The sequence below is a fragment of the Lissotriton vulgaris genome, chromosome 2_1 (genome assembly GCF_964263255.1).
Source record: "Lissotriton vulgaris chromosome 2_1, aLisVul1.2, whole genome shotgun sequence".
NCBI lineage: Eukaryota > Metazoa > Chordata > Amphibia > Caudata > Salamandridae > Lissotriton > Lissotriton vulgaris.
In genome coordinates this window covers 2,105,376,281-2,105,403,900 of record NC_141687.1, presented here as the reverse complement: position 1 = coordinate 2,105,403,900, position 27,620 = coordinate 2,105,376,281, and the positions used below count along the sequence as shown (strand labels likewise).

Genomic DNA, 27,620 nt, shown 5'->3' with positions numbered 1-27,620 from the left:
GTCTCCCACCTCTTTTTTTCTCATGCAGTCTTAACTGTTCCCATGGGGTCAGGTCTGTTAATAATTATTTTTTTATACGTCAGTGAGATCGCCTTTTTTGGGAGATGATCGGTCAAAAGCCTATCCTCTAATAAGGACTCCTCTGGGGTCGTGCCTGGCGGCAGGACTGATTGCAGGGCATGTCTAATCTGCATATAGTGAAATCGTTCAGTCTCAGCTAGGCCATAGGTGGTCTGCAGGTGTGTGAATAGAACCACCTCCCCTTTCTGCCACAAATCCCCTACCAACGATATCCCTATAGTATCCCACTTCCTGAACCCCTTGGAGTTGCCCAGCCTCCCAATCTTCTGCGTGTCCCATAACGACATTGCTAAGGTAACCACCCCTTCCCATCCCAATGCACGCTGAGCTACAAACCAAATGTGAAGTGTTGGTCCGGTGATAGAGTGCTTCCGTCTCTTGTTGTACAGGGCATTCATGATCCCTGCAGGCTCAAGAACATGTCTGTCGAGCCTGAACGCTGGCTCCTCTTGGGGGACATGCAACCACTAGTTGATTGGGACAAGGTGCGAGGCCCAATAATATGCTCTGATGTCAAGCAGAGCAATTCCACCATCATACCAACTCCTGCGTGAGGGTTTTGTAGTGGCCTCCACCTCCGTCATCCTGGAACCCATTTTTGAAAAGTCCGCCCTTAACAGGGTCACTTCACTCAAAATGGATCTAATTGACGTTTGCATCTGTAGTAGCGTTGATAACATCTTGTAGTGTGACTTTTTTCTGGGGCCCGTTCGTCTGTTCACTTGTAGCAGGATTTGCAAGCTGATGTTCTGCCTGCTGGCTCTTCGTTAAGGCATACTTGTCTATGCGATTGCTCTGCACCGGCTTTGGCCCCCTAGTACTCATGCTCTCGCTCCGAGGCGCACCTGGCGCCAACTTCACCCTCTGGCACGGATTCAGATCAAAGAGGTTGGGCCACTTCCAGAAGGTTTGTCCGTTCCGCCTATGCTTTATGTGCAGACCACACTTTAATACAGTTCAGCTTCCCACCTTCAACGGTGTCTTACACTGGGCTCTGTCTAGTAATTGAAGGCCTGTCTCTCAGAGCACTCTCGCCGTCCACTGGTGCTTCTCGTTGTCGCAACCGGCACTCTCGTCTGGCTCTCAAGGTCGTAATGCAGCCTCCCCACCTGTGCCTTCACTTCCTAGCCCGGCAAACTTGAGCTCCCGCTGCCCCGCAGGCGCCCACGTTGCCGAAAGCAACAGGGCCCAGGGTCCAACACTCGCGTATATTTACTCACGTTCACTGAGGAGTATGCAACCTCTTACTGCGGCCGGACTCACTGCGGGGAGCACTCTCGGCATCCGTTCTTCTGTGTCTGGGGCGAGGGAACCAGGGACCGGCTATATGCGCGATGTCGGGCCGCACTGCGCGGGTGCGGCCCTGCTGATCACTGTGGCTCCCGGCTCCGTCGCAGGAGTTAGGCTGGGACTCCGCCCCCTCTTGTTGCTGGCTCTCTGGAGCTTCTTGTCACCAACCGGACAGATACTTCAGCACCGGAGGGAACACTGTAGATATGCCTACGCTCTGATCGAGCCAGGCCCCACCCCACCCCAATGTGTGAAAGCAAGATGGGTCCAAACCCATGCCACAGAAACCCTCTCTCCAGAGCTCAGAACCACGTTCGCAGAAAGTGGAGAGGTAATTTCAGAAAAATGCACAGGAACCGGGGGAGAAACCTCATCTTGTATAAAGTTATACATCCCATGACATTTAAGGGAATGGAATGCCACCTAATAAGATTTGGCCTTTTGAACTAGGGGTTGGAGATTAAAGGTCCAGGTGAGTTCCAGGTATAAAGTAACCCAAGTGCCTAAATAACAGAAACTGAGATGATGAAGAGGAATTTTCGTCTGCCAGTCAAAGCAGTCTCTAGATGAGGCCTGGGGAACCAGCACATATTTGGCAGGATTCATCTTAATACCTGAGGCTGCCTCGAAGCATCTCAGAAGATAAAGACAGCAAGGACAACTCATGGCAGTGTCTTCAAGATATAGAAGGACATCGTCCGCGTACAGACCTATGTGATCCAGCTGGACATCACTCCAATTCCATCCCCTTAACTGAAGCTAAAGGCTCAATTGCAAGAGCAAAGAAGAGTAGGGATAGGGGATAGCCCCATCTATTCTCTTGCACTATGGGGTAAGTTGTGGAGAGGATCTCATTAATCGGTCTCAAGTGGTAGGGTTGGAATGGAGAGCATGAACCATGCCATGAAATAGTGGTCTGATGCCAGTCAGAATCATCACTAACTGAATGTAACCCTAGTCCACTGTGTCGAAGGCCTCTTAAAAAATCAATAAAAAGTAAAGCTCGGTGTTGGATCTAGCCCTGATCTCTTGACTGGGTGAGAGCTTTCTGCTTAATTCAGAGACTCTGTCCCTCACCACCCCTTGTTGTAAATATTTTTGTCCACCCTAAGCGTGGAAGGGTATTCTCAGATGTGAGACCCTTGCTCATTGCACCATCAGGATTCAAGCAAACCGGGCCGAAGACGGCTGTAATGCCAGAAACCGGTCCCCGGGAGCTTGTTTCCTTCCCAGTGTAAGAATTGGCTTTTGTAGCTTGGTTTGCCCTGTTCCCATCATGCACTGGGACAGGAACAGACTAATTTGCATACAGCCAGGTTCTGAAACTGGGATGGTGCAGTGAGCTAAAAAACGGTGTTGGATCTAGCCCTGATCTCTTGACTGGGTGAGAGCTTTCTGCTTAATTCAGAGACTCTGTCCCTCACCACCCCTTGTTGTAAATATTTTTGTCCACCCTAAGCGTGGAAGGGTATTCTCAGATGTGAGACCCTTGCTCATTGCACCATCAGGATTCAAGCAAACCGGGCCGAAGACGGCTGTAATGCCAGAAACCGGTCCCCGGGAGCTTGTTTCCTTCCCAGTGTAAGAATTGGCTTTTGTAGCTTGGTTTGCCCTGTTCCCATCATGCACTGGGACAGGAACAGACTAATTTGCATACAGCCAGGTTCTGAAACTGGGATGGTGCAGTGAGCTAAAAAACGGTGTTGGATCTAGCCCTGATCTCTTGACTGGGTGAGAGCTTTCTGCTTAATTCAAAAAATCAGAGACTCTGTCCCTCACCACCCCTTGTTGTAAATATTTTTGTCCACCCTAAGCGTGGAAGGGTATTCTCAGATGTGAGACCCTTGCTCATTGCACCATCAGGATTCAAGCAAACCGGGCCGAAGACGGCTGTAATGCCAGAAACCGGTCCCCGGGAGCTTGTTTCCTTCCCAGTGTAAGAATTGGCTTTTGTAGTTTGGTTTGCCCTGTTCCCATCATGCACTGGGACAGGAACAGACTAATTTGCATACAGCCAGGTTCTGAAACTGGGATGGTGCAGTGAGCTAAAAAACGGTGTTGGATCTAGCCCTGATCTCTCGACTGGGTGAGAGCTTTCTGCTTAATTTAGAGACTCTGTCCCTCACCACCCCTTGTTGTAAATATCATGCTATGGGTCGGCATAAAGATACATTGATCGGGGTGGATCAGCGTAGAGAGGACGTGCTTGAGACGAGTAGCTAGCATAGTGGCAAAGATTTTGATTTATCCTTTAAAGAGAGATATTGGAAGGTAGTCAGTGCATGATTTGGAGGGAGGTTGTGTTTTAAGGATCACTATGATAGTAGCCAAATCATGTTCTGGAGGAAAGGCGCCAGTGTGACATACTTCCTTGTTAAGTGACAGAAGGTAGGGAGTTAGTGTCTCACGGAATGTAGTATAATATTCCTTAGGGAAGCCATCTGGTCTGGGAGTTTTCCCCTAAGTAAATCCAGACAAATCTTCCCCAACCTCCTCTGCTGTAAAGGGTTCATCAATCATGCAAGTTTCAGCAGGAGACAAGCAAGGGACAGGGGCGGCATCAAGGAAGTGCCCAGGAAAATACATGCCTCCCCTCCCTGCAGGAGCCATTTCTAGGTATTGATAATAGTGGGCAAACACTTGTGCAATTTCTGAAAGTGTGACATAGGTGACGTCATTCATCGGTAATTTCAGGTGTGACTCTATTCACCTGCTGATGGGATGACAACTAATATAACTGCTTCCCATTTTTGTCTCCCCAGGCATAGATCCTGGCTGCTGTGGGCTACCAAAAATATTTGGCTGCCCTGAGGGAGTGATGACTGATTTCTTCGTGAAGGAGACCCAGTTGTCAGGAGATTATGTCCTTGGGATCAGATGTGGGGTGTTGTTCCAAGCTAAGGGCACGTGCTTCGAATTTGCTAATATGGAAGATGCGAGCACACTCCTGTGCCCTAATACCCACCTTGCAAAGCCACATATAGCTGCCATGCTAATAGCCCACAGGGTGTCAACCTTCACAACCGATCTCTCATTGCTGCAGAAATAAGCTTGGAGTTCAGCGCTAAGTGTTTAAATGAAGGCCCTATCCTGGAGATACCAGGCATTAAGACACCACATTGGGCATTGGCAGGACTTGGGGGTCCGAGATGAAGGAGTAGAAAGGAATGGTCTGAAATCCCACCAGGTAGTATTCGAACTTGAGAAAGCACTTGGCAATCGGGGTGGGTAAAAAAATATCAAGTCTATCCACGAGTGAGTACGGTAGGCTGCGGAGGTAGGTGTAAATTGACGAAGTCTCGGGTGTCATGTCCTCTAGGCATCACAGAGGCCGAGAGTGGGTGTTATGTCTAAGATGACGCGCCCTGGTACGTCTAGAGCTGGGGGGGGAGGGACCCAGCTGTAATGACTGCTGAGGTATACACTTTTGTGGTTGCCTTGAATAGGGTTGCTGCTGTTCTTTATAGGAATACTGGTGTGTTGCATAGTCTTTGCAGTATTGTTGAGGTTGATATTGTGAGTACCTTTAACTCTAAAATGATTCTCAGTATGATGGAAGTTTGACTGTCCACGAAAGGACTGAGGTCTAAGCTGCTGTAAAGCTCGGAGTGGTAAGGCAGTTTCTGTAGTAGCGCATCATCTATACGTTTTCTAAACAACCATTCGCCATAGAAAAACATGTCCTAGATTCTATTTGGACTTCTGGTATGAATGAGGTAGCTTTTAACCATACTTGAGCACTTAACACTTATGCTCTGGCTAGTTGCCAGCACCCTATGTTTTACACATCTGTTGTGAAATTGATTAGTGCAGCAGAAGCTTTTTCACTCTCATGGAGGACAGCTTTCACCTCTTGTTTTTGTCCTGCGGCAGCATTTATAGACATGGGGCTATGTCTGACCACATTTGTTAGTCAAACTTGCCAATAATTGCCAATGCATTCTCCACTCTTATGGCTACAGCAGCCAAAGAGGAAAATCTTTCTTAGCCATATCCATTCTCTAGCCTTTTTGGCCTGGTAGGGCTGTGCAGGGTGCCATCGGATTTCTGGATCTTCTCTGAGTCACGTACGTTATGACGGAATTCACCTTAGGGTGACCTAGGAGGCACATTGGTGATTTATCTGGAATGTTAACCTTTTTATCTATCCGTGGATAGGTACCACTGCGGCTATCGTAGCTGGTGTTTACATACACTTTCTTTCCTTTTGCAAGATGTGTTCTACAAGAGGAATTGAGCTGACTGACTTCTTAGCTGTTTGCTCAAAGTCATACATAAAATAGCCAGATTCCTTCAATACACTGGAAGGTCAGATCATTTGGCCACTCTAAGCATCAATAAATGAAATCTCCAAAGTCATCTAGCGGGGAATTGGCACCGGTAGGATGGAATTGTCCTATTCATCTCCCCCAGGTAAGTATTTCTCCTTCTTAAAACATACTTATATTGGTCATCAACACCTACCTAGATGGGAGGTTGAGGTACTTTTAGGAACTGTTGTACTTGTTCTGGAGTTTGATGAGGGTGGTGACCTTTGTCTTAAAATGCTTGTGGTGCAGATTGTGCTGGAGTAGAGACTCGCTGACGTGGCACAGATGATGGTTTAGAGCCGGTTGGAAAATGGGTATAGTAATCAACCATCATATGTCTCAGATCTTTGATTATGTCTACAAGCACTCGTATCATAGGTCTCTGTTCTTATACAGACTCGTATGGATCATAATATACAGACAATGTGGCAGCCACATCAGCACAACTTGGCCTCAACATCTACAAGGGACAAAACAAGATCCTGAAGGTTAACACAGCTAGCACAACTGCAGTCAATTAAAAAAATGTTTTTAATTGTTTTCCAAGTAACATCCGGCAGTTTGTACATCACTGCACATTTCCTTTACATATTCCTGCCGCTCCTCTTGCCCCTCCGTGTAAGTCCAGCAGCTTTAGGAGTAACTTGATAGCTAACATATGATCCTTACGTCCCTTGCCCAGTTGTGCTTTCCTTAGTTTAACTAGAAGGTGGCACCGGCTAGCAATCAATAATCACCACTATTTCTAGTACAGACATTACCCCCCTGCCCCCCCCCCCCCCCCCCCCCCCCAACGGTGTGCCCTAACCAGGCGTAACACAACAACATCAGGACTTCTAACCCTTCGGCCATGGTTGTCTCAGCAATATCAATACAGTACAGGTTACCACATTATAGGTGATGTCCGATAAACATTCCGGTAATACACGCAGTGATACTCCACCCCCCCTGCAGAGCCCGATGAACCCACTGGGACTTCCAAAAGCGAACCATCCTCTGAATCAGTCTCAGGAGCCTGCACTGCAATCACCAACGCCTCCCATGCCCTTGCTGCCTCCAGTGATTTTTCATGGTTAGTCAGCATAGCCTGTTGAAGCCTAAGCACACCTTTGCTCTACGCCCCTTTAAATAGTTCTGCCTTCCACCTCCCCAGTTTGGGCCCTCTTACCGATTTCCAGTGCGCAGTGATCTCCCTCTTTGCTAATACCAGCCCTAATTCTATAACTTACTCGTAACCTTCGTTTTAGAGGTATGTGGGAACCAATGCAATAAACAAGTTCCCTGGTCAGGTTCCATATTACGATCTGTGACTCCACAAAGCAAACCCACCTCTTCCTCCCAATATTTCCCCAGTTGCGGACACCCCCACATCATATGCTAAAAATTAGCCCTTTCCCGACTGCAGCGTGGACACTGAGCAGAGACCGTCCTAAAATATTGATTCATCTTATCAGGCGTTAGATATGCCCTGTGCAGAATGTAAAAGTGTTTCAATTTAAATCGGGAGTTCCTTGTGCTTTTCCATGCCCGTCTGATTAACTAGGTCCATGCCTTCTCTGGAATCTCCTTGCCTAGGTCCGCCTCCCATTTCCCCTGCAGCTCCCGCAGTGGTTTCAACCCCTCAGTCAGTATGCGCCTATAAAGACATGTAATAGCCTTAACGGTTCCTGCAGCCATCACCAAGTACTGATATGCCATTGTGGATCGGACAATCCCACTTTCCAATACCGTTGCATTGCTGAAACTAGGGCTGAATGCAATAAATAATCCCACTGAGGGAGGCCATATCTGTCTTGCAAGGTCTGAAATGGCAATAAGGCTCTGTCTTCGTACAGATCTCCCAGTACCTGCACTCCTAAGTCCTCCAATTCGGCCATCGCTGTCCAATCCCCCCCGTGTGGGAGGGCAGTACACATGCCCAGGCGAATATTCTCTGGAGCATACGGACGGGCGAACCCAGCCCAGCGCTGACTCAGATTACTGCACAGTCTCAGTGTCCGCTCCTCGCTGGTAAGCAGTTCGAGACAAAGCTGTTGTTGAAGTACTATGAATGAGAAGATATGGCGCGGAAGCCATCGGCCCTCAGGACCATTCGGACCCCAAAACTCCGGAGCTACCGCCTGAGTAAGCCACTGTAGCTGAGCCCCTAGATAGTACAACTCGAACTCCGACACTGCCAACCTCCCGTCGGCTCTTGGGGGAATCATCGTGAACAGTGCAACCCTCCGTCTGCCAGAACCCCATATAAATCCCCCAGTCATGGAGCGGAGCAGCTTAAAAGTGGAACCCGGCTCCCAAATCGGCAACGTCTGAAAATAGTACAATAATCGTGGGATCGCTACCATTTTCAGGAGTGCCACCCAGCCCGCCACCGAGCGCGGCAATGTGCTCCAAAACACAAAAAACTGCTCCTAAGGCCCAGTACGGCCTTACCCATATTACCCTCCAACAAGTCCTCGGGGCTGTGATAGATGTTAGTGCCGAGATAGGGAAAGCATCTGGGCTCCCAACGAATGCCTGCAACCTGGGAAGGACCCGCCCCAGACTGTACCACAGGGAACAAGCACGTTTTCGCCCAATTCGCACACAGCCTTAGACCCTACCAAAAGTGTGTAGCAGTTGCTTCGCACCTTCCAATGTTACAGTAAAAGGGTATATCTATGACAGTCAATGGGGCCTGGGTGCAATATGGCACATAGAAGAGAGGGGTCCCAGTAAACAATTATTTGGCTGTAGGGCAAATTAAATTGAAATACAAATACACAGAGAAAAGTATAATGAACACACTGGTATTTAATCACACTGTGTTATTGCATAACTCCTTGGATATACATTGAAAATCTGATCAAATGTCAATAGTGCCCCTAGATGTGAAGAGAGATAGCGTGCAAGTGAAAGGTAAGGTTTGTGCAGAATTTTCGCAATTGTGACAAAAGAGCAAGATCATTAAAATCACAACACGAATTCCTTCCTGGCGTCAAAGGAGCCAAAATGTTAGAAGAACACCCAATGTTCAATAATCATTCTAACAAGACCATGCCTAATGTACTGCAAGTAATGTCCACAATTTTAGTAGTGCAGGCTGGTTGTAGTACGGAAAAAAGTTGATGTTTCGACCCCAATTGCTAGTAGGTATCGATGTAACCTTAGAGCGGGGTCTTCCTCAGGACAGGGTGATGTGTAGGGGGGTGGTGAAAGGAGCCAGGCAACCTAGAACAATTAAGAATGATGCTGATCAATGTCGGGTTAACAAGGAAATCAATTAAATTTACAAGGAGGAAAAGCCAAGCGAAATTACCTTGGCCAACATGGTACTGTGTAGGGCCAAACAGCTCCAAAAAGGCAGGGGCAAAATATTAGTTAAGACACTGTAAAAAGAAGGGAGGCATAATCATCTCCACCTTGAGTGTAGACGCAATTTAAATACTAGGAAAGGCCCTAATAGCCCTAATAGCTAAGGGGGTTGATTACCAGTACATAGGGCGACATGGTCTTCCAGTCCTACTATATGTGGATAACGTAGTTCTTTTATGTAGAACTGCTAGAGGTCTCCAATCTGTTAAACGCCTTTACAAACTTTATGTCTGAACGAGAACTATCAATTAACAACTCGAAATCCTACATAATGCAGGTGGGGACTCGCCCCAAAATAAGTTTCCAATTTAGAGTAGACCCTGCCAAAGTCCCCCGCACAGACGTTTTTTCTTACTTAGGTGTTTTATTGGATGATCAAATAAAATGGGGACCACTAATTCTTAGGAAAAAGGGGGATCTGGCCCGGGTGAACGCGGCCATTTTTAATTTTGCTTCTCAACTAGGTAAGAGACCAATCGCAGCCATGCTGAAAGTCTACCAAGCAAAAAGTGTAGCTATAACCAGTTACGGAAGCGAATTTTGAGGGCATACTGCGGCAGACTCACTACAGGTGGTGGAAAACACTTTCTTGAAGTGCCTGTTGTGTGTTCCGCGAGGTCTGTCTAATTTGGTGGTCCACAAGGAACTGGGGGTGCCCTTTTTAAGTGATATTCTGGCTCTGTGCCTCCTTGTGTTTTGGCTTAAATGTAGGCTGAATAAAGAACTAACTCTTTGCCACTTGATTTTAAAAGAATGCATGTCTCTTGACAATGCATTCCGAATACCATGGCTTATATATATTAAAAGCAGCCTTGAAGAGTTAGGGCGCCCTGATTTATATTCCAAATCCCAAATCTATTGTAAAAAAGGACGTGGAGACAATTAGGGAATCGTTTAATAGTTTAAGGAAAATAGAAAGGGATGAGCGGGAATTGAGGAAACCCAGGGTCTGCACATTTTTAATGCTCAAAACTACTCCATCTGCCGAGCCTTATCTCCTGGGGTCCTTATCCATTTATGAGCGTTTTTATTGACCAGGCTCCGCCTGGATCTTTTTCACTTCCTGCTTGCCAGTCCAAGAGGGTGCAGTAGAGGTCAATTGTTAGCTCTCTGGGGCTGCGACGGAGGGTCTCCAAAGGATCTGCAACATTTTATGCTGTTTTGTAATTTTCACGCGGTACCTCTAAGGTACTTTTTAGTCCCTATTCTAAAGAAGATGAACTTTAATCAGGCCCGCCCAGCTCTCCTGTACTCCCAACTGTTGAAGGCGGATTGTATATATTTTATTGTAGGCTATCTAAAATCTACTGGGAGAACTAGGGCCTGTTTGGATAAATAGCTATTTAACCAATGTTTGACCTTTGAGATAAAGGTCTATGAGGATCAGGATACCCTTGTAGGGCAGTAATATTGAAGGGGGGATACCGCTGGACTCGGCACTGTGTACTTTATTGATAGAGACTAATATGGGAGGTTGTGCAATGGATTCTTACTATATTTTATCTGGCTTGTTATTTCATGAAATAATGTTTTTACTGTATTTTAGATGTTTTGCAACTTTTATGGTTTTAGCTATGTGAAACTGAATAAAGTTTAATCTGATTCGATTTGATAGTGGAATACCCTCAAACGCCTATCAGAAGCAAGGATTCCAAATTGCAGTCCGTTTACAAATGAGGATCCTCTTACTAAAACTGCATTGCAGCACCTACACTACAAAATACTGTTCAACATATCAAAATAATGGGCGAAATAGCAGCCAGTTTAAAGATATCCGGTCCCTTTATGAGTGTTGTGGTTTCCACATCCCATGATGCCTCGTCCTGGCAGTTACCTGACATAGGCAGTTATTTTAAGAGGATAGGATATGAAGAGTTAGATAACATTAATCATTTGTGCATCAATCATTGTGGGGTTCTTTAGAATGTCACAAATACAGAGGGGGGAGCTGTAGCACTGCGTGAGAGTGTCCAGACAGTGCAGGCAACCGTGGAGGCTGTCCAAGTTAAAGCGGCGCAAATAAAGGGACAACTCCGAAATGTCAAAGGGCGCTCACAGAGAAACAATCTGTGATTTCACGGATTCCTTGTGAAAGCAGAGGGCCCCTCGGCTGAACTATTCCTAGAGGACTGGATTGTTACTGCACTTGCCCCTGTCCGCCTTTCTTAATTCCTTACAGTCGAAAAGTCAATCATGCGTTGAGCCCTGCCCCCAACCGGGAGTGCCCCCGAGCGCTCATAGCACAAATGTTTAATTATAGGGATGCAATCCTACAATATGTGCAAGTTCATGACCCACCCCACTACGAACAGAAGCAGATTCAAATCTACCCTGACTATACCGTTAAAGTCCCAGATCTTTGCAACAACTTCATGAGGGTCAAACGCAGAATGCGTGATCAAACTATCAAGTATAGCCTAATGTTTCTGGAGAGGCTCAGGGTCCAACATGACAGAAAAGTAAATTTCTATGAGTATCCACATGAGGTAATGGATTGGATGGATGCCTTGGGTGGTCAAATCTAAACCAACCATGGAGTGAACAACGGCGGAGGAGACAACGGCGCTCAACCCACAACAGGTGGTCTCCAACGAGGAAGATGCATACCCCGGAAGGACAGATGGAGGGTGTAAATTGGTTGGAGAAGATGGGACTCTGTGAGCAGAGGGGGATTTCCTGGAGTGGTGAATCCCTTCTCGCCACTGACTTCGGTACAAGAAACTCAGACAATTGAAATGCAAACGTCCTGAGGACTCAAAGGAGTGGGAGGTATTGACATGGGTCAATCCATGGGGGCAGGTAAAAGAAAAATACAAATTGGTGGGCAATGTAGGATGGCCCAATGAGACCGAATTGATAACTTCACATTCTGGTATACTTATAATTTTTCGGTGACCAAAGAGATAGATCATAGGTTAAGTACTGTCATTTGAGCAGGATAGTCCAGTCACCACACATGGGCACTTTGCTGAGACCCTGTTGGAGACTCTCGATGGGCTGTAGTTCTGGTGAACTGGTCAGATGAAACACACAGAGAAACTGTTGGGCTATTTGTAGAGATAGCAGGGTTAGGGAGGGAGACTGGGGCAGTGTTCACAGTCTTCTTGCTTGCTGTTGAGCTGGGAGTATGGGAGGGATGTTACAGGACTGTGTGATTGCCGAGTTTTTTAAGAATGTTGTTTGAAGGGGGGAGGGGAGACTTCCATGTTAGAGAAACATAGGCAATCCTGCTGTAGATTGATCTAACACTCCGCATTGGGTGGTTCCCCGATGAGGGGACTGAATATAAATTACTAACCTGGAATGTCTGTGGACTGAATACTTATGTCAAACCCAATAACATCTATGAATATCTACGGCGGTAAGGGGTATCGATTGCATTCCTCCAGGAAACCCATCTATGGGGGGGATTGTATTAAATATGTACTGTATGGCAAGGATAAATGTATGCTACTTATTCAGGATAATCATTAATATGGGTGGCACTCAGAGTTCTTTAAACCTGCAAGAACACATGTAGATACTGAGGTGCAGTTATGCAATGGTGGAAGGTATGCTTGATACACACAATTTATGTTTATTGAATGTATATGCCCCAAATGCTGATGAGGAGTCTTTTTTAGGTGCCAAGTTGGGGAAAGTGCGACTCTCTCGTGAGGTGGAACTTGTAATGGCGGGAGACTTTAATTGTGTTTTAAATGGTAATATTGATAGGTCCCTACCCCGCATAGACACTGCACCCAGAATTGTAGCGGCATTACGAAAGGCGCAGAGTAGTCGTGGTCTGGTAGACATTTGGCAACAATAAAATACCAGTCACATATACATATTCCTGCCACACTCCGGTGACCGACACCTACAGCAGTCTAGATTATTTTTATACATATGACCGCAACGCACAGAGTCTCAGGAGCACAGTACATGGCCCGCTATTTCTCAGACTAGTTACATATATACTCAATAGACCACTACCCAGAGTACCACTTTGGAGACTCAACAGAGACGCATTTACCTCGCCGATTTTTCAAAACACTGTGCGATTACCATAAGTGGAAAACCGCAGACAGCAGGGCTTTTTGAGTGGGCGCCATTAAGGTGATTCTTAGATGCGTGTGTATATCTGCTGGGGTTGGAATATGACGTACACTGGAAGACACCTTGTCAAGACAGGAGCGTGTATTACTGAAACTGAAAAAACACTTCCCTCAGATCAGACTGTTATAATGGACTGGAACACTCAGAGGCAGAGGGTTGGGGAGCTATGGGACAGATTCGACAAATATGTTAGGGGTGCTGGTCGGAGAGAGATAAGTTGGGCGCATTCTGACATGCCGGATTAGATTAGATTACGAAGAACAGGGTCAAACCCAATAAAGTCTAGGGGACCTGGGTAGATATCGTTATAAAGGGAAGGGGTCCCAGACAGAAACACAGATTGTCACATATACTTAGAACATCTGATGAATTCAAAATACAAAGTTATTCAATGCAAAAAAAATTTATTCAGATTTGCATGAGTACCTTTTACTGGTTGAAATTCATATTATACTCAATTAAATACATTTCAAATGGATATTAGATACACGTGCCCACATACACAACGGGGAGGGGAGGGAAAAAAAGTGAAGGATGTGTGAAGGGTAGGGTCAAAGGGTATTACAATTCATTCTGTGACAAGTTTTAATCCCAATTTCGGAAAGCGAGTAGGCGTGGTCCCTATAACCAAAGGGCCACAGTATAAGGCTCTAATAAAGAGTCCAACATTTTTTTAACACCGAACCAAACTCCGCTTCAGCCGATAGGGTCTTGTTGGGGTAGGAGATTGGTCGTAGTTATATTGTCTTGTCGACGTTTCGACCCGAACTGTGTGTAGGGAAATTGTCCTTACGAGGCGGGTCTTCTTCAGGACAGAAGGGTTGTGGGTGGGCCACCTCCTGGGGGGTAGTTACAAAGAAAACTATTAGTACACACCCATCCTGTTAATTATTACAAGGAGGGCGGGAAATTGGGGGGCAGAGATACATTTAAAAACCGTGCTGTCAAGGGTCTTAATCACAAACATCATTATTTCTAGCAAGAAAGAGTTATGAAATACAGAAGACTAAATTTGGCAAATCCTTTTCTTAAAATTTTTTTTATTTTTAAAAAAAAGGGGGAAAAACAAAAAATAGGTCAATTCGGCTCACCCTCCTGTGGGGATTGATTATATGGTGATTATCCACACAGACAACACAATTTCATAAAACTCTTACCTAGAGGTAATGAGGTCCCTCAAAACTTCTGATAAGTTGACCAAGGTTCGTCTTGATGGTTCATCCCGACACCTTAAATTTCATAGAAAGGCATTATTATCAGACCCTAAGATACGTAAAATGATCTGAATTCCAGATGGGTAGAGTTACATGACTAGGCTTACCACTATGCTGTAAATACCAATGTTCACTATTTGAAACTATTCCGTGGGTTGGTTAGAAAACGACCGAGTAATTAGGCGCTGGGGATCAAAAAAGAGAAAAGTTTTAAACAAAAGAGTCCCATCATTTAGAGGTTAAGGGCGTATCAAAAGAAAGGGAGCTTACCCCTAGTATGCAGTCATCCTGCAGACCGAATGGAATCAGTTATTTTATATAGATTTTTTAAAAGACACTTGCGCTGTTTTTTAATTTTTTGGCCAAATCGTATTGTACCTATGTAAAAGAAACATAGAATTAGAGGGACCTTAAATCGCTATTCTCATTAATGTACCCATAGGTAAATTCACTAGATAAAAATGCTGCTCGTCTATAATGGAACACCGGGCCAGTCAGATTTAATCCAGTAAAAAGGACTCACCACCATTCCTCTGTGGTTTTAGCGGGGAGCGCGTCAGTCTGACTCGAGCGTCTAAGGATGTTATTAAAAAAGGGGAAAGTAAATATCTAAACATTGGCTGTTGGATACACTTAAGTAGGAGCATAGGGCTAAGTAACATCGGACATTTTACCTGCAATGAGAGGACACGGGAAATTGTCAGTCTGACTCGAGCGCCTGGGAATGGAAAAAGAGATCGCGTTTTCTAAACATTGAGTTAGGGATAAATTCAAACTCATTTGTTGAATCAGGAGGCAATTCGTCAAATTACCTTAAAGGAGTTCAGTGAAAAAGACGAGGGAAATCCTTGGATAAATGCGTGCAACTCCCAGCATTGTTACCGCGTCCACTTCATGCTAGACGGTGTGGGGCGCCTACGGGTACAAAGAGCTATTCTCAGCATTGGATTCAGGGTAAACTTGAATTATTAGGCTAATTCAGGTAGCATCGGGTCGTTTACCTGACAAGGGTACAGCAAAGGAGACGGAGGAAATCCGCAGGTACACGAGTGCAGCTCAATGCAGTGTCTCCCGGTTTACTTCCTGCTCGATACTATGGGGGCGGAGCTCCGATCGAGATTGACATGGAGGTCGAGAAAAGACTATCCATTGGAAACTGCTGCAAGTCGGCACGAATTGAATTCTATGTAAATTCAGGGCATGTATTGGGGAGAAAGCCCGAGGGAGCATTTGGCAAATAGCATTGTTTATATACATTTACACAAAAACATATACACAAAAATGCACAATTCCGACATAAAATAAAAGAAGGACTAACCTATTGAGATCAATACAGACTCATGATTTCTCATGGGAATTGCCACTTATATTGTGAAACATGCCCATCACATTGATATTCATGAAAACATTTTGGTACACAGGATAATTATTTACACATCATGAAGACGTTCAATTTACTTGTTGTAAAGCATCAGATCTAGTTTAAATTTGGATAAACAATATAAACCCGGCAGGGGTCTGTGGTATCAAGGGACTGGAGTGCACCTCTCTCATAGGATGGTGTAGACTCCTTTCCATAGCACAATGATAATTTTGAGCACATAACCTGTGGTATATAGACCTACCATTTAGGCATTTTTCTTAAAGAGACTAGATTGACAAATGGGTTAGATTTCCACAACATACCAGCTAGTCAAGTCTGAACATGGGGGGTGTATTGGTTCAGTAAACTGAGGAGTGAGTGTCATATACGATCACAGAATAGCGAGTTGGGAGAAACTGCTTTCTGATTCATTTAAACCCTCCTCTACTGAGTTAAATATATGAATCCACTTCATTTCTCTCAAGTTAAGGAGACTGGATAAGTCACCTCCCCTTGGGCCTAGTTGTACCGGCTCCAGAACCACCCATTTTAGTGTCTCAGGTGAATGATTAAATTTTTCACAGTGTTCAACAAGGGGTGCCCCTGGTACCCTACATCTAATTCTGCTACAGTGGGATAGAAATCTTGCTTTGACCCGTTGTTGCGTCTGGCCTACATAGATGAGGTCACATGGGCAAATTATGCCATAAATCACGTTCTTGGTGTTGCAATTAGTGTGACTCTTGTGAATGTGATGATGGTTTTTAAAGGTAAAGTCTTTCGATTGGATGGTTGATGGACAAGCTTTGCACTTTCCGCATCTAAAATGTCCAACAACCGGTGACTGGTTCCAACATGAGGCCAAGGTTGGTTCAGGTGGGCACTCTAGGAAGGATGAGACCACATAGTCTTTAACATTCCTTGCTTTTTTGAAAGCATGCATAGGTACGTTGTTGACTTCCAATTCATCAGCAACAAGTCCCCAATGTTTATTGATAGTCTTTTTTATGGCAAGGCTCTTGGTTGAAAACGTTGTCACGCAGATCAGGCGTTTTCCGATTGGCACAAACGTGCTTTTGGTTCCAGCAGGGTTTCCCGGTGGCAGAACCATGCCCTCTTTCTGGAGCGTTTGATTAACCGTTTAGGGTAGCCTCTTTCTATTAGGCGTTCCATCATAGTTTGGGATTGTTGCATGTAGTCCTCCTTTTTACTACAATTCCTTCGGACTCTGAGGAACTGTCCGTAAGGTAAGTTGTCTCGAAGGCTGCGAGGGTCATGGCTTGAGTACTGCAATAGTGAATTGCGTTCGGATGCTTTCCTAAACAGAGTGGTGAATAGCGCGCCATTCTCTACCATGATGGTGATATCTAGGAAGTCAATTTTACTGTTGCTGGCTTGTATCGTGAATTGGATGTCTGGAGTCTGTCGGTTCAGCCAAGAATGGAAACTTTCAAGTTCGTTATTACTACCCTTCCAGATCATCAGCACATCGTCGATGTAGCGTACCCATAATTGTATGTGGTGACGGAAAGGGTTGTGGTCACACGTTACAAAAGTATCCTCGTAGAATGACATAAACAGAATCGCCAGGTCTGGGGCAAAGGCTGCCCCCATTGCCACGCCCTTCGTCTGTAGGTAAAAAACACTCTGGAACATGAAGAAGTTCCTCATCATAGCGATCTTTAATAACAGAATTATGAAGGAGGTAGGAACTTGGACAGGAGCTTCGCGGCTGTCCAAAGCTCTGGTGGCCACCATCAGGGCCTCTTCCTGAGGAATACTCGTATATAGCGAAACAATGTCGCAAGTTACCAATATATCCTCTTCCGGATTGAATGGTTTTCCATCTACCAACGATATAGTGTGAGTAGTATCTCTCAGGTATGTGGGAGTCGCCTCAGCTAAAGGTTTAAGAAAGAAGTCCACATACCGACATAAAGGCTCCAGAATCGATCCACAACCACTCACGATGGGTCTTCCAGGTGGGTTGTGCATGTCTTTATGCACCTTAGGTAAGGTGTATATGGTAGGTATCCGGGGTGGCTTGTGTTCAAGTATTGATATTCATGATCCGTTAAGAACCCCTGTTGCACTCCTTCCTGCGTTATCCTCTGGATCTCAGCTGCCAAGTCTTTCGTGGGATCGGATGTCAACCTCTTGTAGCTGACGCCATCTGTTAATTGTCGCAAAATCTCGTCCTTGTATTTTGCGACATCCTGGATTATGATTGCTCCCCCCTTGTCAGCGGGTTTCACCACGACATTTTGATTGGACTTCAAAGTTTCTAGGGCTCTTCTCTCCGTCTTGCGAATATTATATTGTACATACGTCTTCTCACTCAAGATCTTCTTGACTTCCGTAGTTATGATGTTTTCATACGCCAGTATGCGGTGGCTCATTGTACTTGTTGGTGGTACGAAGGTGGATGGTACCCTGAATCCAGTTACTGATGTATTCTTAGGTGGTGGTCTGTTCTTAAAAAAGAAACGAAGTCTTATTTTGCGGTGTTGAAAAAGTTGGGAGGAGTCGTTGGTACAAAGGACAAACCTTTACTCAAAACCTTAAGTTCATCTTCATTAAATTGTTGAGATGACAAGTTGATAACAGGTGAACCTGACGTCTTTACCACCTGTAGTTCTTGCGCCTGGTTGAGCGTTCCCCATGTTCCTCTAGTTGGAATCGTACCTGTTTGGTCCCTCGGATTAGATTAGACAATCACATTCAGCCAGTCTTAGAGGTAAGGAATAGTAGAGGTGACCTGGTGTACACGCAGAGGGCCATTAATGATGCATTTGCAAGGGGAGGGAGTTCATGCAGAACAGCAGACTGATGAGAAAACCCAAGTCATATTGTTATACTCGGGAGGTATCCTGCTTCCGTGTCTAATCTCGGAGGACCATGAGATCCTGGGTGCCCTGCTGAGTAAGCCTGCCAAATCAACGGGATCAGATGGCTTTCCGGCTGAATTTCAATAGCAATTGACACATATCTTGGCAGATAGGCTGTTAATGGTTTTTACGGACCCCTTGGAGAATGGGAATTACAGCAGTCGATGAGGGAGGCTTTAATAGCAGTTGTACCCAAGCCTGGCAAAGACCCCACTGAGATTGGCTCCTATAGATCCCTCTCAATGTTAAATATAGTTCTCAATCTCCTTAGTCACACATTGCCAGCTAGACTTCTACCCTTTCTTCCTCAATTAATACATGATAATCAGTCGGGTTACAAACCTCAAATAAATAGCCCATGCTATGAGGTCTTCGGGGTTGATGGAAGATGAAAACGCCCTGACCTTTTAAGACGTGGAACAAGATTTTGACTTTGTGAGATGCGAATATGTTTGGCAGGTACTCCACAAAAGGGATCTGGGGTCACTTTTTATTAACTAGTTGAACTGTTGTATACGAACCCACAGGCCAGAGTACCCGCAGGGCATCATGTCTCTGCAGCTATGGAATTGCAATGCGACACTAAACAGGGCAGCCCCCTATCTCCCTTGCTTTTTGCAATAGCAATGTTGCCGGTAGAAACAGGCACTGTCGGGCTGGGTTATAAGGATTGGCGCAACTGAGCATCTACTTTCTCTATATGCAGACAACGCTATGATATATTTGAGATGACTGGGTGCTTCGGTCCCGCTGATGTTGAGTGAACTGACGAGTTCTGGGAGGCCTCTGGTCTCTGGATTAACAAACAAAATCCCTTCTATTCCACCTGGGTCCACTAGATCCGATTTCACATGTTGACCTACCCTAGACAATAGACAAGGTAAACATTTTTGGGATTTATATAACACATGAGGAAAAGCGCTTGTATGAGATGAATATGGGACAGGTGATAGAGGGACTACCTCGCTCCATTCAATTTTGGCACACCAAGAGGCTGTCCTTGATGGGCAAAATCACCCTGATTAAGAAGGCAGTGTTGCCAAGATGTTTATGTGTAATGCAAGGGATACTCTATGAGCTACCCTGGAGAGTTTTTAGAGAACTGGACTCACTCCTGGTAGAGCTTTTATGGAACGGCAAACAATATGGGGTTGGGCTTGATACACTGCGAAGGGAGTGGGCTCGAGAGGAACTGGAGGTCCCTGATCCTAAATTGTATTATTTGGCAACACAGCTCAAACATGTCATACAATGGCTGGATACTTAGTCCAACTGGGAAAGGTCCTTATTAGCAGGCAACCACGATGGACATTAGCTAAGAACATTACTGATGCGAGATAGGAACTTCCCACATACATTTCCTCATTTGATCCATGAGATGGTCAGACTGTGGGAGAGAACATTCCAATTGGCAAAACAACAGGAGCATCTGAATGTACATCATTTTCCTCAAGTTGCACAACTGATGTCTATAGTGAAATTGCATAAAGGGGGCTATTTGATGTTATCTGATCTTTACTCTGAGGATAGATGCAGAACGCTACAAGATGAAATGGAGACATTTGCTCTGGGCCTGGGACAGTGCCTTCAATATGCAAAGATTGCAGCAATGGCTCAGTAGCTATGACTTACATTTCCGGAGGCTCCTGAATATACCCACATGTTAGTTAATATGTTATCTATGGCAGGTGGTTGTAGATGTGTGAACCACCTGTACCGAGCACTAAGGGCAGACAGACGTGTCAAACTGCTGTGGGTGGAGGAGAAATGGCAAACCTTACTGATGAACCCCTGTTCTCTAGAGATTGGCTACATATTCATGAAGAAGCCCTTAGGGTATCAATGTGTGCAAGGTTTAAACAAATTCAATTTAACCTCATACATACGACTTCTCTGTCCCTTAAGAGACTGCACTTTATAATATACGTGACCACGATGGCCTAAACGTGCGGCCCCTGAGGCTGATTTCTTACATATGGTAATACTGCTCATTAGTGGTGACATATTGAGCAGATGTTCTAGCGCAGCTTAACTGCGTCACTGGCTGGGATACCCCACTGAGGATTAATAAATGTCCCCTGGGCTTATTGCCCAAGAATTCCAAACGAAAACTTAACAGGAGATTTACGGTGTTGGACTCATGGTAGCAAAACAACACATTGTAATTCACTGGATGAGCAGCAAATCTCCAACCTGGGAGAAATGGGAGGGAAATTTGAGAGAGAGTGCAGGGGTAGAAGAAGAACACATGAGAAAGACTAGGAATGATGAAAATTGCCTGATGCGCTTCTCGCCTATGTGGTAATGTTACAAGATCTGATGGACCCTGCACTACACTCAACCTACACTCAACCTGGGATAGATCGAGTGAAGGACTTGGGGAGGCAGAAGGGACTGGAGGAGGTAAGCTGCTCACAACATACCCTAGTCTGACAACAACTATGTTGATTGACCATCAGCCTTATTGTTCAAATGTATACCAGTTTTATATTGTGTATAGAACATGACTTGATTGCTACATGGAAGCTACGAAAGACGGTGGGAATTATGGGTGTTATATAATTGTTGTATGGTTTGCAAATGGCTACTTGTATCTTTTGCTATTATATATATATATATATATATATATATCATTCGAGATGCCCCAGAACACAAGGACGCCACTCCAGGAAAGATGATTGACAAATCCTTTATTGCTGAGCCACGGAAAACAGCCCCAACTGGTATGAAGTCCCGACGCGTTTCGGTGCTGCCTGCACCTTAATCATGGGAGGGGGAAGGTTTGGCAAAACCCGGAAACCGGACCTCAATTTAATATCCCTCACGGGGATATTTTCCGTGGCTCAGCAATAAAGGATTTGTCAATCATCTTTCCTGGAGTGGCGTCCTTGTGTTCTGGGGCATCTCGAATGATATATAGATATATATATATATATATATATATATATAGCAATCAGTTGAATTGAAAATATCCTGTATGTGAATGCTATTAAAAAAGCTCAAAAAAGGATATATGTCAAAAAGTTCACACTTTTAGAATTGGTAAAACAGGTTTGTGGAGGTGATGTTGAGACTTTACAAAAAAAAAGAACATAATATGACCAACAGGTTAAATAAATACTTATCTTCCAATTGGATTGAATGACAAGACTAGGATATTTTTTTGTAACACAATGTTTTTGATAACATGATTTTAATCTTGATTAATATATAGATAGTGAATTAAGAAAGATTCTTTTACAAAATTCCGGTTAACAAAAAGAGCAGGTAGTTGTATTACCAGGTTATGTGAACAATAAAACTGAAGGATAAGGAAGAAACAAGATGTTTATTTCATTTCATTTATAATCTTTATTTCGGCACAATTGAGCCATTAAAGATACATAAAACAACAGTACATGATTTGTTTTGTAAATAACAATACATAATTCGTATTGAATATAGAGGAACAAATAATTTTACAGATGCTGTTGGTGCGGCTAGGAAATCATAAATAAAATCTATAATTTAGTTAAGAAGGCATATATAAAATTTACTTTCACCATTTCCAAAATGCTATTCGCTATAAAATTCATAAGTATATAGAAAACAATTATTAAAATCAGAGTAGAGCAGAGCACATTAGATTGATTTGATTTTGAATAAGGATTTCTAGAGCGCGTAGCTACCCTCGGGGGTCCCAGCGCTGACGTAACAGCTTGACAGTACTCCTGGGGATGGATTAGTGGTGGAACAACCAGGTTTTCAGCAGTCTGCGGAATGAGAGTAGATTGTTTTCTTTGTGAATGTTGAAGGGGAGGCTGTTCCAGAGCTTGGGAGCGTTATAAGAAAAGCGGCGGCCGCCAGTGCGAGCTTTCCTTATTCTGGGGACGCTTGCCAGAAACAGGGTGTCCGACCTGAGCTGTCGGGTTGATTTGTGAGGCTTGATGAGAGGTCTCAGTATTGGTGGACCTTTGCCTTGTAAGATTTTATGGGAGATGCACAAAGCTTTGAAGGAGATGCGTTCTTGAATGGGAAGCCAGTGAAGCGCCTTGAGGGAGGGTTTGGCTGAGCATCTAGATTTCGTTCCCGTCAGTAGTCTTTCTGCAGTGTTCTGGGCGTGCTGAAGTTTTTTTATGACAGCTACAGGTGCACCCAGGTATAGGGCGTTTCCGTAGTCTAATCTTGATATGATGAGGTCCTGAATCAGAATTTTCCTAGACTGCGGGGGATAAGCGGAAGGATCTTACGGGCTGCTCGCATGAGCCCACAGCAGGTGCCGGCTGTATTTCTTGCTTGGGCTCTGAAGCTGAGGTCCTGGTCTAGCCAAAAGCCCAGGCTTTTAATATCTTGTTTTGGTATGGGGGGTGTCCATGCTAGCTGGCCAGGCAAGGGATTTGGGGAGTTTGTTTGGGTCGCCTAGAAGCATGATTTCGGATTTCTCTCCGTTGAGTTTGAGCCTGGAGTCGCTCATCCATATAGATATATTGTGCAGGCAGGAGACTAGGTTCTCCATTGATTGATCAGCCTGGTTGACGGAGACGACTAGTTGTGTGTCGTCGGCGTACATGACCACCTTTATGCCGAATGGAGAGGCGATGTCGTCCAAAGGGGCCATGTAAACATTCAAAAGTGTGGGGCTCAGGGAGGAGCCCTGAGGGACTCCACAGTTCAGGGGGAGAGATTTAGAGTGACCGTGGCTGTCGGCCACTTGGAAGGTCCTGTGTACCAAGAATGATTTTAGCCATGCCAGGGCAGTCTCCGAAATGCCAGTTTTTCGGAGGCGGGGGAGAAGGATGGTGTGGTCCACCGCGTTGAAGGCGGCACTCAGGTCCAGGAGGATCACTGCCACTGATCCTCCTGCATCCAGAATGGACCTTGTCTCCTCTGTTACGGCCAGAAGGGCGGTGTTAGTCCCCTGTCCAGGTCTGAACCCTGTCTGCGAGTGGCGAAGGAGGTTGTTAGTCTCTAGGAATGTTGAGAGCTGTTCATTTACAATTCTCTCTGCTACTTTGCTGATGCCTGGGAGGAGGGAGATGGGTCTGAAGTTTGAAGGGTCCAAGGGGTCTAGGTGAGGTTTCTTTATGAGTGCCCGAACTATTGCACTTTTCCAGCTGGCGGGGACTATCCCGCTGGAGAGAGAGGCATTTATCAGCCTCGTGAGATGGGGGGCATATAGTGGGGGCTACTAGTTTGAGTTTGCTCATGGGGGCTGGGTCATCCGGGTGGCCACTCGTCACACGATTTAGAGTGTCCAATAGCCTCTCGGAGGAGACGGGGAGGAAGGCTTTCAGAGTTGGTGCGTCTGGGTCGATGGGTCCAGCTGGGAGGTCGGTTGGGGGATAGGTATTGGGGAAAGTCATTATGATTTTTAGAATTTTGGCTGAGAAGAACTCAGCGAGTTGGGTACACCTGGCACCGGTGGGTTCAGCGGCCGGCTGCGGTTCAGGGACTTTTATGAGACTTTTTACTATACGGTAGGTCTCCCTGGAGGAGTTCGAGGCAGCTATGATTTTCTCTTGGTAGGACGAGGCTTGTGTATTTTTGATGAGAGTTTTATATTGCTTCATGGCCGATTTATAGGTTTCTTTGTTGTTAGGGTTCCAATCTTTTCTCCAGAGACGTTCCAGTTTTTTGCATCTTTTTCGGAGATCTCGTAGTTCCGAAGTGAACCAGGGGGATTTGTACGAATTTCTCTTACTAGGGAGCTGTTTGACGGGGAGATCCGCGTCCAGAGACGATTCTATCCAATCTCGGAATTGGATGTCTGCTAGTGAGGGATCCGGATTCAAGGTAGGGGTGGAGGCTATGAGCTGGTGAGTCCAGGCATCCGTGTTTAGTTTGTTCCACGGGCGCGGATGCGCTTGGGGTGGAAGGCTGGTGCTGATTTGACTGGCTATTGGGATTTTGAGGAAGATAAGGTGGTGATCTGTCCAGGGGATGGGTAGGGGAGAGGATGTGGAGAGTTCTTGGATATTTGAAAAGATAGGGTCCAAAAGGTGGCCCTTTTTATGAGTGGGCAGGAGGTTTTTCAGGGAGAGGCTGAGTGCTGAGAGATCTTCTTTGAGGTCTCCCGCTATTTTGTTCCCTGGGTCATCGAAGTGGATGTTGAGGTCTCCTGGCACTGTAAAGTTGGAAGATAAACAGGCAAGGGAGGTGGCAGTCTCTACCAGAGAGTTAGGGAACTATCCAAGAGGTCCCGGGGGTCGGTATATGAGTAGACCCGACAGAGTTTTTTCCGGGGAGAGATGTAGGGAAAAGTGAGCGTTTTCACAGTTAAGGGCTGGACTGTCCTTAAGATGGCAGGTGAGGTGGGCTTTGGTGATTATTGCTAATCCGCCTCCTGATCCTTGCGGTCTGTCCAGATGTTTAATTGTATAGCCCGGAGGGAGGGCTTGGACTATGTCTGGGTCGGATGCGGAATTGATCCACGTTTCCCTGAGGAACAGCACTTCAATGTCGTTATTCAGAATTAGTAGGTTTATTTCCGTGCTGTGCTTGGGGAGTGATCTGCAGTTGAGCAGAGCCATTTTGATTGTCCTCACTTTGGGGGATGATTGCGGAGTGAGTTTGTATGCACAGTGATTGCATTTGTTATGATGCTCATCGGGAGAAATTGAGTGAAGACAGAGGTCCGGGGTGCTTGTTGCCAGTTTCCGAAGAGTGTCTGTTGAGTAGGTAATGGGGGATGAAACGAGAGGAACAGGGAGACTGGGCCCTGGGCTCGTACTGGCGCGACGGGCGCAGACGAGCTTACCTTTGGCGCACCTTTGGCGCGCCCGCAGCGCGTGTCTGCTGCCCGTTCGGCTGAGGCACATCCTTTTGGGGACAGTGGAAGGGGCGTCGCTTAAGGGCGGTGGGTGTGGCCTCACTTCCCTGATTGATGGCGGCAAATTGTTGACAGGCCCGTGGCAGCATTAAGATCGGCTGCGCGGTGTGTGAGAGCTGCTCTAAGGAGGGGGGAGTGCTCGAGGAACTGTGCAACAACAGGTAATTTTAAAACAGATTTTCAATTTCAGTGCTTTAAAAACGGCGATTGTACCTCCGGGCTTCCGCCTCAGGAGTGTCTGTATCAGGCTAATGCGGGTTTGTGAATTAGCGCGTCTTATATAGTATCCAGGGGGGCGTAGCCTAAGGGCGGTGGGCGTGGCCTCACTTCCCTGATTGATGGCGGCAAATTGTTGACAGGCCCGCGGCAGCGTTAAGATCGGCTGCGCGGTGTGTGAGAGCAGCTCTAAGGAGGGGGGAGTGCTCGAGGAAATGTGCAACAACAGGTAATTTTAAAACAGATTTTCAATTTCAGTGCTTTAAAAACGGCGATTGTTCCTCCCGGCTTCCGTCTCAGGAGTGTCTGTATCAGGCTAATGCGGGCTTGTGAATTAGCGCGTCTTATATAGTATCCAGGGGGGCGTAGCCTAAGGGCGGTGGGCGTGGCCTCACTTCCCTATTTGATGGCGGCAAATTGTTGACAGGCCCGCGGCAGCGTTAAGATCGGCTGCGCGGTGTGTGAGAGCAGCTCTAAGGAGGGGGGAGTGCTCGAGGAAATGTGCAACAACAGGTAATTTTAAAACAGATTTTCAATTTCAGTGCTTTAAAAACGGTGATCGTACCTCCCGGCTTCCGCCTCAGGAGTGTCTTTAACAGGCTAATGCGGGCTTGTGAATTAGCACGTTTATATAGTCTCCAGGGGGCGTGGCCTAAGGGCGGTGGGCGTGGCCTCACTTCCCTGATTGATGGTGGCAAATTGTTGACAGGCCCGCGGCAGCGTTAAGATCGGCTGCGCGGTGTGTGAGAGCAATTCTAAGGAGGGAGGAGTGCTCGAGGAAATGTGCAACAACAGGTAATTTTAAAACAGATTTTCAATTTCAGTGCTTTAAAAATGGCGATCGTACCTCCCGGCTTCCGCCTCAGGAGTGTCTGTAACAGGCTAATGCGGGCTTGTGAATTAGCGCGTCTTATATAGTCTCCAGGGGGCGTGGCCTAAAGGCGGTGGGCGTGGCCTCACTTCCCTGATTGATGGCGGTAAATTGTTGACAGGCCCGCGGCAGCGTTAAGATCGGCTGCGCGGTGTGTGAGAGCAGCTATAAGGAGAGGGGAGTGCTCGAGGAAATGTGCAACAACAGGTAATTTTAAAACAGATTTTCAATTTCAGTGCTTTAAAAATGGCGATCGTACCTCCCGGCTTCCGCCTCAGGAGTGTCTGTAACAGGCTAATGCGGGCTTGTGAATTAGCGCGTCTGATATAGTCTCCAGGGGGGCGTGGCCTAAGGGCGGTGGGCGTGGCCTCACTTCCCTGATTGATGGCGGGAAATTGTTGACAGGCCCGCGGCAGCGTTAAGATCGGCTGCGCAGTGTGTGAGAGCAGCTCTAAGGAGGGGGGGGAGTGCTCGAGGAAATGTGCAACAACAGGTAATTTTAAAACAAATTTTCAATTTCAGTGCTTAAAAACGGCGATCGTACCGCCCAGCTTCCGACTCAGGAGTGTCTGTAACAGGCTAATGCGGGCTTGTGAATTAGCGCGTCTTATATATTCTCCAGTGGGCGTGGCCTAAGGGTGGTGGGCGTGGTCTCACTTGCCTGATTGATGGCGGCAAATTGTTGACAGGCCTGCGGCAGCGTTAAGATCGGCTGCGCGGTGTGTGAGAGCAGCTCTAAGGAGGGGGGAGTGCTCGAGGAAATGTGCAACAACAGGTAATTTTAAAACAGATTTTCAATTTCAGTGCTTTAAAAACGGCGATCGTACCTCCCGGCTTCCGCCTCAGGAGTGTCTGTAACAGGCTAATGCGGGCTTGTGAATTAGCGCGTCTTATATAGTCTCCAGGGGGGGCTGCGGCCTAAGGGCGGTGGGCGTGGCCTCACTTCCCTGATTGATGGCGGCAAATTGTTGACACTCCCGCTGCAGCGTTAAGATCGGCTGCGCGGGTTGTGAGAGCAACTCTAAGGAGGGGGGAGTGCTCGAGAAAATGTCCAACAACAGGTAATTTTAAAACAGATTTTCAATTTCAGTGCTTTAAAAACGGCGATCGTACCTCCCGGCTTCCGCCTC

General features: G+C 46.1%; 1 protein-coding gene across 3 annotated transcripts in view; it reads right to left on the bottom strand.

Annotated features, from left to right (window-relative positions):
• TEX9 (testis expressed 9) overlaps positions 1 to 27,620 on the bottom strand; it is a 414,747-nt gene that overhangs the window by 149,668 nt on the left and 237,459 nt on the right. Inside the window, exon 9 of one of the 3 annotated variants that reach the window (XM_086958350.1) lies at positions 8,614 to 8,891. The exons of the other annotated variants lie outside the window; for them this stretch is intronic. Within the exon in view, the coding sequence (XP_086814476.1) occupies positions 8,751 to 8,891 (141 nt within the window). The 3' untranslated portion in view covers positions 8,614 to 8,750. Of the gene's footprint in view, positions 1 to 8,613; positions 8,892 to 27,620 lie in introns of those variants that run through there. 3 annotated transcript variants of the gene reach the window in all.